This window comes from Phalacrocorax carbo, chromosome 5 (genome assembly GCF_963921805.1).
Source record: "Phalacrocorax carbo chromosome 5, bPhaCar2.1, whole genome shotgun sequence".
In the NCBI taxonomy this organism is placed as follows: domain Eukaryota; kingdom Metazoa; phylum Chordata; class Aves; order Suliformes; family Phalacrocoracidae; genus Phalacrocorax; species Phalacrocorax carbo.
The window spans coordinates 9,111,232-9,125,603 of record NC_087517.1 but is presented as its reverse complement, the minus strand read 5'-3'; the positions used below and the strand labels follow the sequence as shown (position 1 = coordinate 9,125,603).

Sequence of the window (14,372 nt, the reverse complement as noted above, 5' to 3'; positions counted from 1 at the left end):
AAGTTTAACCAGCTTTTCAGTACAGGGAAGACAATATCCTTTGGGTTAGTGAACTAACCTGCATCCACTAAAAGTTGCAGACATGCTCAACTCTGTGACTGTTGCTTTCGATACAGAAAATGTTATTGGTGGCTTTAAAATGAAACAACATAAGCTCATAACTAGGTACTGTAATTAGGGAGTTTTTGTGTACTGCCATATTGATTAAAATAATGTCCATATGTTTCCCGAGAAGTAGTAAATGAGCTGTAACGTTGCAGGTTAGGTGGTATGGTGGATTATAGTTCAGAACATCCAGAAGTCTAGGACCGAAGGAGTCATGGAATTTAAGCCCTATAATTGCAGACAAGTTTGTCATAATCTAGTTCATATATTTACCATCTTGAAACTGATCTGGTATTTACTTCATGTTAAGTTTTAGGACTTAAGACAGAGCTTTAACAGTGGAAATTGTGTTTTTAATAAATTTTTGTCAACTTCAGGTTTCTGAACTGTCATAAGGTTATGTTCTTTATCAGTTTTGAAACTAAACACACAAAAATGTTTGTGCCTAACATGCTACTATATGAATAAAAATTTTTTTTCCACTGAGCTGGTGGAATCTCTACTGATACTGAAATGTTACTTAAAGTAATCCTCTCTAATTTGTGATTGCTATGCTATTGCTTATAAAAATGGTCTTCCATTTAGAAAATGTTTATATGTAAACATATTTTCAGGGGCATATCAATATGTTTCTTGATTAGATACAAGTATTAAGTAACTTTTCTCCAGTGGCATTGTATCTTACAAAATGCCTCAGTGCCACCTTGTTGGCATTTAAGATAGCTCGGGAGAGGGTACCCCCAGAATAGGTAGGGCCATTTGTGACTTTTGGTCATACATGCCAATACTCACAGCACTGTCGTTTTGGGTACCAGACTGTTCTGGACTATATACTTAAACCTGTTCTTTCATTCTGTGAATTCTCACCTAATTGGTAATTTTGGATACTGCAATTATTTTCTTTCCACAGTATGTTTTCACAAAGTACAACAAACCTTTTTTCAGTACATTTGCAAAAACATCCATGTTTGTTCTATACCTCTTGGGATTTATTGTTTGGAAACCATGGAGGCAACAGTGTACTCGTGGGTTTCGTGGAAGGCATGCAACTTTTGTAAGTATTTTAACTCTGTAAATGTTTTGGTATTTATTGAGGTTTGTACAGAAAAAAACTTAAAATAGGGGCTAGAGAACATAAAAATTTGCATGTTTGTGAAAGAGTGCTTTCAGAAAAGCAATTATAAACAGAATTATGGCACATGAATACATGGCAATCATAATAGTAGTCTTGAGAGAGGAAGAAAGGAAGGGAAAAAGCACAATGAAATGTGTCAGGAATCATAAGAGATGCTCTACTGGGCCAGACTGTTCGCCCATCTAGCCTGGTAATTTATCTTGGACAGTTGCAGAGGATAATTCTTTTTAAATAGAGCTTATGAGCCCCGCTGCTGTTGGCTGTTGGTTCCCTTTTACTTCCCCAGTGTCTGTAGCCAACAGACAGTACTTGACAGTACTGCAGTCAGTACTTGAACTTTAGCTGATTTTTATGACTGACTCTTTTTGTCTCTGGCAGAACTACGAACTGTTTGCCAAGAGGTTTTGAGGTTTTTAAAGTTGTATTTAGGAAAGGTGGTAGAACAATGTTTTTGTTGTTGTTAATATTGTATTTTTATAGTCTTTATGCACGAGTGACCTTCTGTTGCCCGTTCTAGAACTAGGCATAGTTTGTGCTAGAGTGTAAAATTATTGTCGTATTACAGAAATACATACTTTTTTCCCCAAGGAAGTAAAGAGATGTTGGGAGGAGTGCTTGTTCTATGCCAGTGTTTCAGGATGCTGAACAGCAGGACTCAGGAAGCAGTAAGGCATTTGGCCTGATACTAATCTCACATGAAAATAACAGAAAATGTGATCCAAGAACACGCTGTTAATCAACATGTCTTTGTAGAAAATAGCTTGTATGAAAGGAACTGACTTCAGTTCTGGATATGTTAGACTTCACTGATAGTGACAGTTGTAGGCGTAACATACTTAAATTGAAGTGTTGCATGACATTAAGCCAAATGATTTTTAGTGTTAAAAAAACCCCAAAAACCTCAAGAAGAGCGACCACAAAAAAATCAAAACTCCAAAAACTAAACCTTTTGTTAAAAAAAAAAAACCCCCTTGTGTTAGCCAACTGTAAATGTTCTGTGTTTGACATATTGAAATAATTTTTGCTAGATGAGCCTTTAATACCAAGCGTCTGTGCGTAGTATGGCACGTGTCAGACTTGATGCTGTTCAGGATCTTCATAAGATGATTGGGAAATAAACAGAATTTGCAGATTCTTTACTGGCAGTAATGACAAATAAGGACGATGAAAGCGCTAAAGGATGAGTAGCTGTACAGAGCAATTATACTGACCAAATTAATTCATCTGAGCAGATGAGTAGGATAAGGGGCTATTGCCTAGCGTGAATTGTAGTGGTTATATTGACCAGCTGAATCTCATGCAGTGCTGTGTCAAGGAAGGAGATAATATGAACCCATATGAACTAGACAACAATGTGCTCACTCTGCCACATTCAGTGTGTGGTGCTCATGGCAGCACTACTGGAATCTCATTTTTTTTTTCTAATTATAAAAAGTAATTTTTCAAAGATTTTGTAGGAAATAGCCATTACTCTTGCGGTTAGCATATTTCAAAAGAACAGTGCAGAGACAGAACTGGAGCGTGCATTAGAAGATTTGTTTTGTTTCTGTTTTTTTTTCCCGGTTTTTTTTCCCCACCCCTAAGGAGTTTAGTTCAATATTCAACTGTATAATTTTTACAAATGCGTTTAGAATGTCATGTGTTTATTAATCTGGAACAAAAATTATACATTTATAGAGATTTTATTTCAATAGTGTTTCCCTAAGCAATCATTCATACCTTACTAGTAAGCCCTCTTCCACATTAGAGGCTTTAATAGATTTCTTCCCAGCATGGTAGAACAGCGAGCTGCAGGTCAGGGAACAGGGGTAGTAGTGTTCATTAAGATGCAGAAAGGAGGAGGAAAAATGATACTTGACCTCATCCTAATGTAAGCCTTGTTAAAACTAAGGCAAAGTTCCAGGTTTTTGTGCAGAAGAACTTTGCCTCAATAAAACAAAGAAACAAGAGGCTTGTTGTTAATACGTGCACGCAACAGTTCAGTGAAGCATCTCTCATGAAGACTGAACCTTACAGGTTTTGTCATCCTGACAGCCTAATGATGCATTGATGCCTGGGTAGTTGAATTCAGTGGGGTTCTCCAAGAGGTAAAAGGAATTACTGAAATTATTTACTGAACACGTAAGCCCTCTTGTTTATTGGGGAGGAGGGCTGGTGGGAGAGAGGGAATTGTGGTAGAATTATGGAAAAAGGCATTGAAAACTTGTTCTCAAAAACTTTCAGTTACTAATAACTCTGCCTTGATAGATTATTGCATTTAAGCTTCTGTAATTAGTTTGCAGATGCTGAAGGTTATTTTGCTGCTTGTACAACAGATAACAGTGTAAACAGTTCTCTGGTAAGTGCCTGAATTTGTGAAGGTTGATGCTTTACAGTAATACGACACCATTATCCTGACTTACTGTTTTTAAAATATGGTAGTCTTAAATGTAATAGTTTTTGGCACAGGGCATTGGTAACTTATATGTTACTAATAATGCTGCAAATGACAACATTGCTTATGAGAAATACATGTTCTCAGCTCAATAAAACACTTACTTGAATGTTTCTGTAGTAGTCTGTGAAAGAAATATTTATGTTAGACAAAAGAAACCTTTTACATATTCAGGTCGTTATCTGCCAAAGCAAAATGCAGAGAGCTGGTGGTAAAGTCAAACAGTTTTCAAGACTGAAATCCAGAACAGAATCATTCAGTTAGTTGAGTATCTTGTATACTGTGATCCTGCATCGTGTTTTGAAAGAGAAATGGTTTGGCGCCTTGCTTCCCGTGGCTGGAGTGCCTACTGTTCAGTGAATCAAATGCCAGTACTGGTGTTCTGCTGATAAGCTGCATTGCCAGATGGCATTTTTGTGGTGATTGTCATAATCTGTAAGTGACAGTTTGTTATGCCCCTGTTGATCACAGATTGCTGCTCAGTCTGCATACCTAAATCGGAGGCCACATGCAGAAATGTATCCAAAACACAGAACTTTTAGTTTCCCTGGCCTCTGTAGTAGGGTAGGGGGAGGCAATTGAGTGTTGACAAATTACCATATGGGTATTTTATACTGAAGAGAGAGCTGAAGAGAGATTTTTCAGGAGTATTTTTCATTTCATTCTTTGTCTTTTTCCAACTTTATTTATCTGCATTTAAGAATCAAATCGTCTTAGTCTGCTCAATTCATTACAATCATCTGACTCTAGAAGCAGGATTCATTGGACAATTTTGCATTAATTTAAACATCCACAACAATTCTGGTCCTAAACAAGGAGCCTAATGAAAATGCAGTCACCAGATCTTTTTCATTACTTCACTCTTAGAGTTCATTAATTTAATTCGAACAAGCAGCCTAAAACTTGTCTTGTTAGAAATATTTTAAGCAATTGAAACTTCTGCTAAGTACGTTATATATTGGAGTTCCTTTCCCGAAGTTTTTTTACTTTTAGTTCTAGTTCATGAGCTTTTAGGGTCATGGGAGGGAAATGAGTATGTATACATTTTTGTATGCATACTCTGTATTTTGTGTTTCTAGTTTATCATTTGGACAGAAGCTATAGATCTAATGAAATGTCTGTGATTTTGATGAGGTTTTCTTTTAACTTATTTTAAATCAGTAGGTTTGAATTTTCTGGGGATGAGTTTTGTTTTCATGAGGATATACAAAAAACCACAGAGTTATTTTTAAGTACTGCATTTTACGAATATGTTTAACATAAAATATGGATTATGTACGAACATTTTTGACAAGCCTATCCACTGTGAGCAAAATCACTTTGTTAAATTTTATTCTCTTAATGTTCACCAAGCTTTATTTAATTTTCTAATTCTCTAAATTAATTCTACTGCTTACAACTTATAAATATCCTGCTTAACTGTATTTTTACTTATACTGATTCATTTTAGAGTGAACCTTTATATGTTCCTGTAAAGTTTCATGATTTGCCAACTGAAAAAAATGGCAGTAATAACAGCGATGCAGAGAAAAGTGAGTAAAGACTTTTGGAATGCTGAAATACTAGTTAATTGGTGAAGGAATTGCTTTCCTCTTTGTTGGTATAACTGCTGTCATGTTGCAGGACTTGCCTTTTTTTTTTTTTTTTTTGCCCCTTCCTCTTTCTTTTTCTTTGGTGGGTTGGTTTTTTTTTTTCCTTCCTTAAATCTCTTATTGCATGAATTGCAGTCTCATATATTTACTTTCAGGTAGAGAAAACATAGGCCTATCGTTCAGTTTACCTTTCTTGGTCACTACAGATCCAGCCTATGTTTATCTCAAGGGACCAACTGGGTTCAGTACTTGTGGTTCTTTCCTTCTGGGCTTGTATGACCAGCAGCAGTGAGTCAGCCTCTGGAAAAACAAGCTATTGTCCTTTTTAGAGCAGGAGCAAAGCAGTCAAAGTAAGAATTTTAACAGTCTATGTGCATTCTGATTTTATTTAAGCCTCACTATCCTGTGATAGTAGCTGAAACAGGCCTAATTGTCCCAGACAATTGCATAAAAGTTGGCTATCAAAGAATCCAATTATCTGATCCTCAGCAAGAGTCCCTGCTTATGAAAGGGAAAGTCTCTTTGGTAATTTCTAGATGACGTGTTAAGAACAGCTTTGGTAGGCTCTGCTGTCCTGTGATACTATGCACCAATAATTTCAGGGTTCTTTGAGCTGTAGGTTTTCCCTTTACTTCTTTAAGCAAATTAGGTATGTTTCATATGGAATTAGGCTAATATTTATACGTAGCATGTAATGTTTTCTTTACACAGGAAACTAGTGATACTTACTATACCCTTATAAATAAAATCTGATCCTGGTTAGCAAGATTAGTTGGAAGGTGGATTTCAAATGAGTGAGAGACCTTATGATCTCTGCTAAGCTTTGAGGTCTGTTGGGCACTCTCATCCTCTGAATGAAATATTGCCTTTGCAGTTAGGTGTAGTTGTGTGCAGTTTTTGGCTGTTTGACTATTAAACAATTTTTAAAAAAACCTTATATGTAACATCAGTACAGAATATTTCCTACCTAAAATTTGGTTGTTACCTTGTGTGGATTTTTTTGAAAAGGAGGAGGGATGGTGCTTTTCAGTGAGGTTTTTGTGGGTGGACAACTGTACTGATTGAAAACAGTAATTGTGCTCTGTCTTATTACTAGCCTATCAAATAGAAAAATACTACTTTAAAAATAACGCGTGTCTTCTATTTGGACAAAAATGCTTTACTTGTGAAGTATTGTAATCAATGCTGTATTAGAACATTAGAGTTTTATTTGCATATTGTGTTGGCTTGAAAAGTTTAATGAAAATATGCAGCTTGGGTTTTTTTGCCTTTTTTTCTTTTCTTCTCTTTTCTTCTTAAGCTCCCAAAAAGCCTCGTGTAAGGTTCAGTAATATTATGGAGATTCGACAACTCCCATCGAGCCATGCATTGGAAGCGAAGTTGTCTCGCATGTCATATCCAACGGTTAAGGAGCAGGAATCAATATTAAAAACTGTAGGAAAACTCACTGCAACTCAAGTAGCAAAAATTAGCTTTTTCTTTTGCTTTGTGGTATGTCCTCCATTCTTTCAGAAAACTTAAGTAAAGATGCAATTAAAACTTGTATAATAATAGTGAAAGAGTATTGAGATGACTTGTATTCTTTATGCCTCATTTTATAAATGTAAGAAGTAAAACTTTCCATGTGTGCTGGACATGAAAGTACAAATTCTTATTACCTTCCCTTTAAAAAGAGATCATGGGTGTGTAGTTAAATGTAAGGTCAGTTGTAAGATATGCCATGCTTTTGTGGTATGGTCCAATGTCGGATATGTTTGGTACAGCAAAATCTGGGTTTACATGTATACAGGCTGTTAATAGCTGCAGTGAGACTGCATGAAATGGGTAGATGTCACTATGGCTTCTTTCTGAGCCATCACAGAAAGAGTACCACCTTATGGCTCACTGGCATTGTGCCCTCCAGTAGGATGAAGAGAAGAATTGTCCTTCAGCTCCATTGAGGGCTGCAAGATTTACTTACGAATCTGTTTGTTGCTGGTGTTTCTGCATCACGCCTCAGTTCTAGGGGGAGAGGGAGACAACAGTGGAATGATTTTTGAGAGACAGTAAAAATGTAGGGAGCCGATCAGTGATCACTTTTCCAGAAGTAGCTTCACCAATATGGCAAAATAGGTTATATGAAATGTGGACCCACCACAGCTTTTCCTCAGGAAGTAGTGCTCTTTAAACATCATTATTATTATTATTATTATTATTATATTAGTACTGTTGATGCATGGACCAGAAAACGGCGATGAAATTTTCTGTGTGTATACATAAAGAACATGCACACAGCAGCAAGAGGATAATAAGCCACTCATTAGTCATTTTGAATGGATGAAAATAGCTTTTTAAAAAAAGATCTAAAATTCTATTTGTCTGAGTATATTTCTATATATATACACACATGCAGACTTTCTAGGGTAGACTCCTCATGTTCAAAACAAATCCTGTTCATGCTTTTCATGGATGCTGCTACTACTGGCATGTATTTGTATTTCTTCTTGGACTGTATAAATATTTCCAGCAAAGACTTTAGGGAGTGGTAACTTCCCTGAGGATATATCTGAGATCTTATTAATGAGATCTCAGTCAAAAAATGATAAAACACTTGCCATTTTATTCCTTTATGGAGGAATTAACAGACATGAATCATTCCAAAATATTTTTTAGGTATTGAATGTAAGTGATGCTTGTTTTTTAGGATGGAGGTGTGTGCCAGTTTTAATGACTCTAAAAAACCACTCATTAGGCTGGCTAATGTCCCATGTATCTCTGAAATTTCTTTGCAGTCCTTGTGCAGTTATATTCAAGCACTTGCAAATAAGTTAAAAGTACCTTTAGTTACTGTAGAATAGTTATTATAGTGTGATTTTAATTATTATTAATTATGAAGTTCTGAAGTATGTTATTCCATTACTAAACACATAGCTGAATGCAGTTGGGTCTCATTTGGCCAGTTCTAATCTTGCCTCTGTCTCTTAATGTACCTGCCACTTAAATAGAAATTAGAAACCTGTTTGAGGTAAAAGTCTTGTTCTGATTTTATTTTTGGATAAATAATTGGGTTTTCTTTATTTAAGTAGGATTTTATTGCACTGAGAAACTTAAACTCTGTTGTTGCCATCCATATAATCGCAAAATTATTTTTCTCTTCACCCAGTGGTTCTTGGCAAATTTCTCTTACCAAGAAGCTCTGTCAGACACCCAAGTTGCCATAGTTAATATCTTGTCTTCAACCTCTGGTAAGTTTTATTTACACCACCAGATGTACATTACAAGGCTGTTTATAACGTAAAAATCTTTTTGGTTACAATGGACTTGCGTAATGATTTACCTGTGGTTTTGGGGAATAGTAAGGCTTAAAGCCATGGAATATGTACATTTGAAAATTTAATTATGTAATTGCAGGGGTTTAGACTGTCTTCATGATTCCCCTGCTTTTTGCTTTTCAAGTTCATGTGTGTAGTTTTGTGGTTATGTCTGTGTATTAAAGAGATATATTGGGAGTGTAATAGGTTTGAATGAAAGGTGGTATAATTTTTTATCAAAACAGATAGAATTCAGAGTAAATTTGTCTTGTAATTTATTATTATTTTTTTAAAAAATTAGTTTAGGGGCAAAGAACTTAAACCACCTAAATATTATGTGTATCACTTGCTTTCCAGGTTTTATGCAAGACTTCAATATGAGCTTTAAATATTTAAATTATGTGACAGTCCATGGTTTAAGGAGTAACTGATTTTATAAAACAACAGAAGTTTTAAAAGCACAATTATGTGATACATCCTCCCCCCGACTTTTCGGGCTTACTGCAGTTTATTTTGTTAATATGGCTAGCCTTTCTCAAAGTTGAGCATGTATTTGTTCTTCTGAGGATTCACATCACAAGGTGTTAGTTTCATAATAGTTCCAATGAAAATTAGGGATGCTAAGATCAAGTAGTAAAACAAGTATGTGAAATATAAAGAAGAAGATGTCTGTGCACTTTTCTGAACAAACTAGTAGCAAAACTTGATTGTATAAACTCTTCTTAATTTCTGTTGCAGGGCTTTTTACTTTAATCTTAGCTGCAGTCTTTCCCAGTAACAGTGGCGATAGGTTTACCCTGTCCAAATTATTAGCTGTTATTTTAAGGTAAGATAATGTCATGGAACATAGTACTACTGTACCTACTATACCTATGGTATCTGTGACAATATATTATATGCTTCACTTTTTAAAAAAACCTTGTTTCACAGATAAATTGAGCAAGTGAATTAAGTCTTTTTAAATAATTCATATCATGAACAATTACTGAATCTCATGCTGCTGTAGGAAATTAGATGAATTAGGTTTCTGTTGGAAATATGTGAACTTGTTTTCTTGTTGTTTAATTATGGTTTCTTTATTTTTGTGTAGATGGGAAAAAGGGAGAGGCTTGACGTTCAGTGTTGTCAGCCTGTTTCATTAAATGCCTGATGCATTGTTCAGGGAATTGAAAGTGGGGGTGTTTTTGTTCATTTGATTTTACCTTAGGATCAGGCCTTAGCAATAGAGAACTCCTTTTGGCTTTTCCAAGAGTGGGTTTTGATTAACTAAAAATAGCTAATGATGGAACTGTATTTTTATATTCTCCCCTTTTTTTTTTTTTCCTGTCTATGTGAAAAAAGTTCTGGAGTTTAAGTAAGCATTTTGCATTTCTTCTTTTTTGCTAGCATTGGTGGTGTGGTACTTGTTAACCTTTCTGGATCTGAGAAATCTTCCGGAAAAGATACAATAGGTATTTGGTTTTTTTAATCTTAGAATATGCAGTGACGAGCACCGTCTTTGCACAATACTCAGTAGGTCATGTAGCAAGCTATATATTTCTTACTCATGTAATGTTTCACAATCTGGCTTTTTAGTTTCAACTTCTGAAGCTGGACATTTATGATGATTTTTTTCCCCCATGTATATAGCTTAATTGCGAAAGTATTTACATTTTCGAGCTTTCTGCATTTTTTCGATGCTTTCCATATAGTAATGGATTCTGTAATAAACAATTTATCTCTGAAAGTTTTACAACAGAGGTATGTTTAGGAGAGTTGATCCTATCATGCATAACATGTTTGGCATGTCTTAAGTGAGCGTTTTTTTCATCTTTACAGGTTCCCTTTGGTCTCTTGTGGGAGCAATGCTGTATGCTGTGTACATAGTAATGATAAAAAGGAAAGTAGATAGAGAAGATAAACTTGACATACCAATGTTCTTTGGTAAGACTAAAAATAACTGTATTGAAAGTTTTAATTCAGTTTGTGATTAAATTGATTGTTTTCAGGCACTGAACTGTAAAAGGGTAAAGGGGCTCAGAATAGCCAAGGAAGTAGAGAAAGCCTATTGTTCCTGTGGTTATGAGTACTTTAGAGACTGGTCATATGAATTGTTTCCTGTTGGCAGTCTTAACAGTGGAAGATAACACTACCTGTAGGAATGCAGACAGCCCCTTTGGACTCAGTGGATTTATCCCCCTTCCCCCCCCAATTTCAAGCCTGTAAATATCTGATGTGATTGTTGTTTGTGAATTTCAGGTGAACTTTCTTTTATTCGTTTCCTTTGAAAGATGTAAAATACTGCTTTTGCTGCTTTTTTGTATAGCAGAGTTTGGCTGAGATTTTAGTTATGTTGAAGGATATTTATTGTTATTTACTTAATGCTGTTTTTATACTCAGGTTTTGTAGGGCTGTTTAATCTGTTGCTGCTGTGGCCAGGGTTTTTCCTTCTTCACTATACTGGGTTTGAAGCATTTGAGTTTCCCAGTAAACTGATATGGATGTGCATTGTCATTAATGGCCTTATCGGGACAGTTCTGTCAGAGTTCCTCTGGCTGTGGTACGTATTACATGGTTTGTATGTATTTCACACTTCATTATGTATTACCTGTGTTCTCAAATGTTGAGATGTCAAATTGTCTAGGTAGGATTCCCTGCCCCCCGCCCCTTTTTCCCCATCCATATATGCAGTTGGAGTTAGAGGATGTCATCCATCATGTCACAATGTCCTGTTTAAGAGCAACAGCTAACTTTAAAAAACAGGTGACATGGTCTTGTAGTATACATTAAGATACTGTGTGCTTAGCTCATTCTACAGTTAACATTTTGAGCTTAAAAGACTTTGTGGGACAGAGTTGCGGTGGTAATAGGAGAGCATGAATTTCTGTTCTAACAGTTCTTCAGTTTCTGAGGCCTTGTGCATGTTGGATATCTACGAGTCAGAATGTAGTATTCTATAGTTGACCTATTTATTTAACTCTTCAAAGACTTAACGAGCTAAATCTCATCAGAACGCCTTAATCATGAAGATATGGCAGTTCATAGATTAGCCTAGCTTTTGCTTAGAAATTTAATTATATGATAGTCTGGATAGGTCAGCAACAGAGGATTGAATGTGAGGCTTTTATATGAATGGCTCAAAAGCTGTAGCAGACTTAACACTGCCCTTTTAACAGCTACACAAAAGTTTATTGGAGAACTGTTTGGTACGTCAGGGCTCCCAACTTCAGGGAATTCAGGAAGTCTTTGACTTTCTTCTGGGCCAGCTTTAGGTTAAAATAGAGGTGTAACAGAAAATTATACAAGTTTTATTTTATTCTGGAAACACTGAGGAAGGGTTTCCAAAGAGAGACATGATTCCAGTGCCATCCAGATGCTCAGTGAGCGATGTCAGTTTCAGTGCTACATTTTGAATAAGTGTGGTAGTCTGAGCTTTTGCATGAGAACCCTTGGTGTTCAGCCCCTCAGCTCTATGGTATAGAGACTGAAAAACCTCATGGGATAGCTACTCTGAGACAGAGATATCTGTAATCCTAGGATCCTAAATCCCGAGACAGCAGTACAACAAAAGATCTGGGCAGAGTTCCGTGAAACCCCTTTTTTGTGTGCATGTGTGTGGATTTTTGTTCGGGGGTTTTGTTTGTTTTCAGATCAAGTTTAAAGTTATTTAGGAAATTAATCATGACATTTTTTGTTTATTGGCAAAGTCATACACCAGTTCTAGTTATCAATGCATTGCAGCATACGTTCCTTTGTAATTTAATTTGATTATTGATGGAATATTTTTGTGATGTTAATGCCATCTTGTAAGGTTAGCCTGTGTTCAGTATCAGTTTGTAAAAAGATTGAGTGCATTTTCAACGTAGGCAAAATAACAAACAAACAAACCCAAAAACAAACCTCTAAAAAACCCAAACTTGGATCTTGTCCCAAAATCAAGTACTAGCATAGGGTTAAGTACATGGGTGTGCACAGACTTTTTAAACACATGCTATTTGTTTAATTATTCAGAATGATAATCCAGTTAATTAAAGAGCTATTTTTATTTCCAGTTCCTTTTTCTTACAGTTTTGGACTAGGACTAATTTCAGAGTTTGTGCTGACATCATCCTTTTAGCAGTCCAGTGTGCCACTAGTATGGACCTTTACTCTTTCTTTGGAAGTAAATGATATTTAACCTACTTGTTTACTCAACCCAACCACATACTGCCAACTAAATAATGTAGTGGCAGATGTGACCCAATGAATTTTTATTTTTTTTTTAAACCTGCTGATAAGTTTCATTGAACTCCGTACCATTTATTCATTTATGGTGTTCGATGGACAGGTTGATTCTAATTTATAAGTGGTCAGTGCAGAAATACAGAAGTATTCTCTTCTGGTATAGAACGGGATTTAGAATATTGGGGAAGAAGTTTGCAAAAATGCAGAGTATCTAAAAACCTGTTGTTTCCTTTCTGTTCCTTTTTCATCTGCTTAGATTTTTCTTTGTTTTCAAGACACAGAATGACACAAAGTGATTACAGATATCCAGACTGGTCATTTTTGCTTGCCTTGAAGTCAGTCTTATGGGAGGACCTAATGGCTTGGTTTGGAGTACTATTCTAGTTTAATTAGAGAAATACATGCACAAAGTCATGTTCTAGAAAATGTTTTCCAAAAGTGTGTTCAAATCTTTGTGTTTAAAAGGTGTTAACAAACTTCAGTGAGGTGAATTAAAATAGCATTGTCTTCAGTGACTCACATTTCATTAATATAATTTCAGTGATGCATCTGCATCTGTTTAATTTTTACGGTAACCAGATGAAAGATTGAGTAGGTAAAAAACAGATTTCAGAATTCTAACAAAAACTACAAGACTTTCCTCCTTTAAAATCAGATGTGTGCGGAACTAATTGCAGTTCCACAATAAAAGCATAGCTTGTACTGTTTTCAGTATTTGCCAAGGACAGGAAGAATTGCCTTTATCTTAATAAATAAATAAATAAGTTCTGGATGCCTTTGAAATAAGATGCTGACTCAGTAGTGGGCATTACTGATTTGAATTGGGTAGATACCCCCTTGTATGTATTTTCTTCATATAGTAGAATAGGCTATTTCATAGAGGAGTGGTTGCTAACAAGTGTCACTATCCTTGGTAACTTTTGAATTGGTCAGTCATAAAATGAGAATTGCAATTTTTTTTATATTGGATGTTATGCTCTTCACTTGGTATCGAAATGGCTCAGGCTAGTAATATTTTATTTATAGAGCCGTAGGCTTAAGTTGAAATGCTGAAGATCTGAAGAGCTCACGTGTTCTGCTAGGTCTGTCCTACGTATACTTTGAGGTTTTTTTATATATTTGTTTGGTTTTCTTTAAACTTTTTTCAGTAAATTGGTCATTTGCAAACTACGACTTGCAAAGGAATTTGGGAAAACGGGTCAGTTTTCTATGGCTGTTAATGAGTACTACTCTGATGTATGACTGTAGTTTTGTTCTATCATTTAAATAAATTGTAATGGATCTTTGTGACTCAGTGATTTAGAGAAGTCTAATGACTTTGTTCCTGCTTAGGAAATACGATGAGACCACTTGCAGAATGCAGAGAAGTCTTACTGAGACTCTGAAGAATGATTTCAAGGGTGTATTTTAGAGTGAGATTTAAAAGCACAGTCTGTTAGTTTAAGAATTTGTCTATTTGTAAAAAATATTTCTCTTTTGGGGTAGAGTTTCTAGACATCAGTAACCTTTCTTTTTTAATTAACCAGACTGGGACAAAACAGATTTAATTGCTATAAGCTGGTATTAACTATTTCAAAATTGAAACAAAATGCAGATTTTTCTAGGTGAAGTCA

The 14,372-nt window shown here is 35.5% G+C and overlaps 1 protein-coding gene across 5 annotated transcripts in view; it reads left to right on the top strand.

The window, feature by feature from the left end:
• Positions 1 to 14,372, top strand: part of SLC35F5 (solute carrier family 35 member F5) — a 38,175-nt gene that overhangs the window by 9,263 nt on the left and 14,540 nt on the right. For all 5 annotated transcript variants that reach the window (XM_064451100.1, XM_064451105.1, XM_064451103.1 and 2 more), the window contains 9 exons: positions 1,016 to 1,159; positions 3,516 to 3,578; positions 5,125 to 5,206; positions 6,567 to 6,757; positions 8,409 to 8,490; positions 9,295 to 9,382; positions 9,943 to 10,007; positions 10,375 to 10,479; positions 10,936 to 11,095. In XM_064451100.1, the coding sequence (XP_064307170.1) occupies positions 1,016 to 1,159; positions 3,516 to 3,578; positions 5,125 to 5,206; positions 6,567 to 6,757; positions 8,409 to 8,490; positions 9,295 to 9,382; positions 9,943 to 10,007; positions 10,375 to 10,479; positions 10,936 to 11,095 (980 nt within the window). The remainder of the gene's footprint in view (positions 1 to 1,015; positions 1,160 to 3,515; positions 3,579 to 5,124; positions 5,207 to 6,566; positions 6,758 to 8,408; positions 8,491 to 9,294; positions 9,383 to 9,942; positions 10,008 to 10,374; positions 10,480 to 10,935; positions 11,096 to 14,372) is intronic.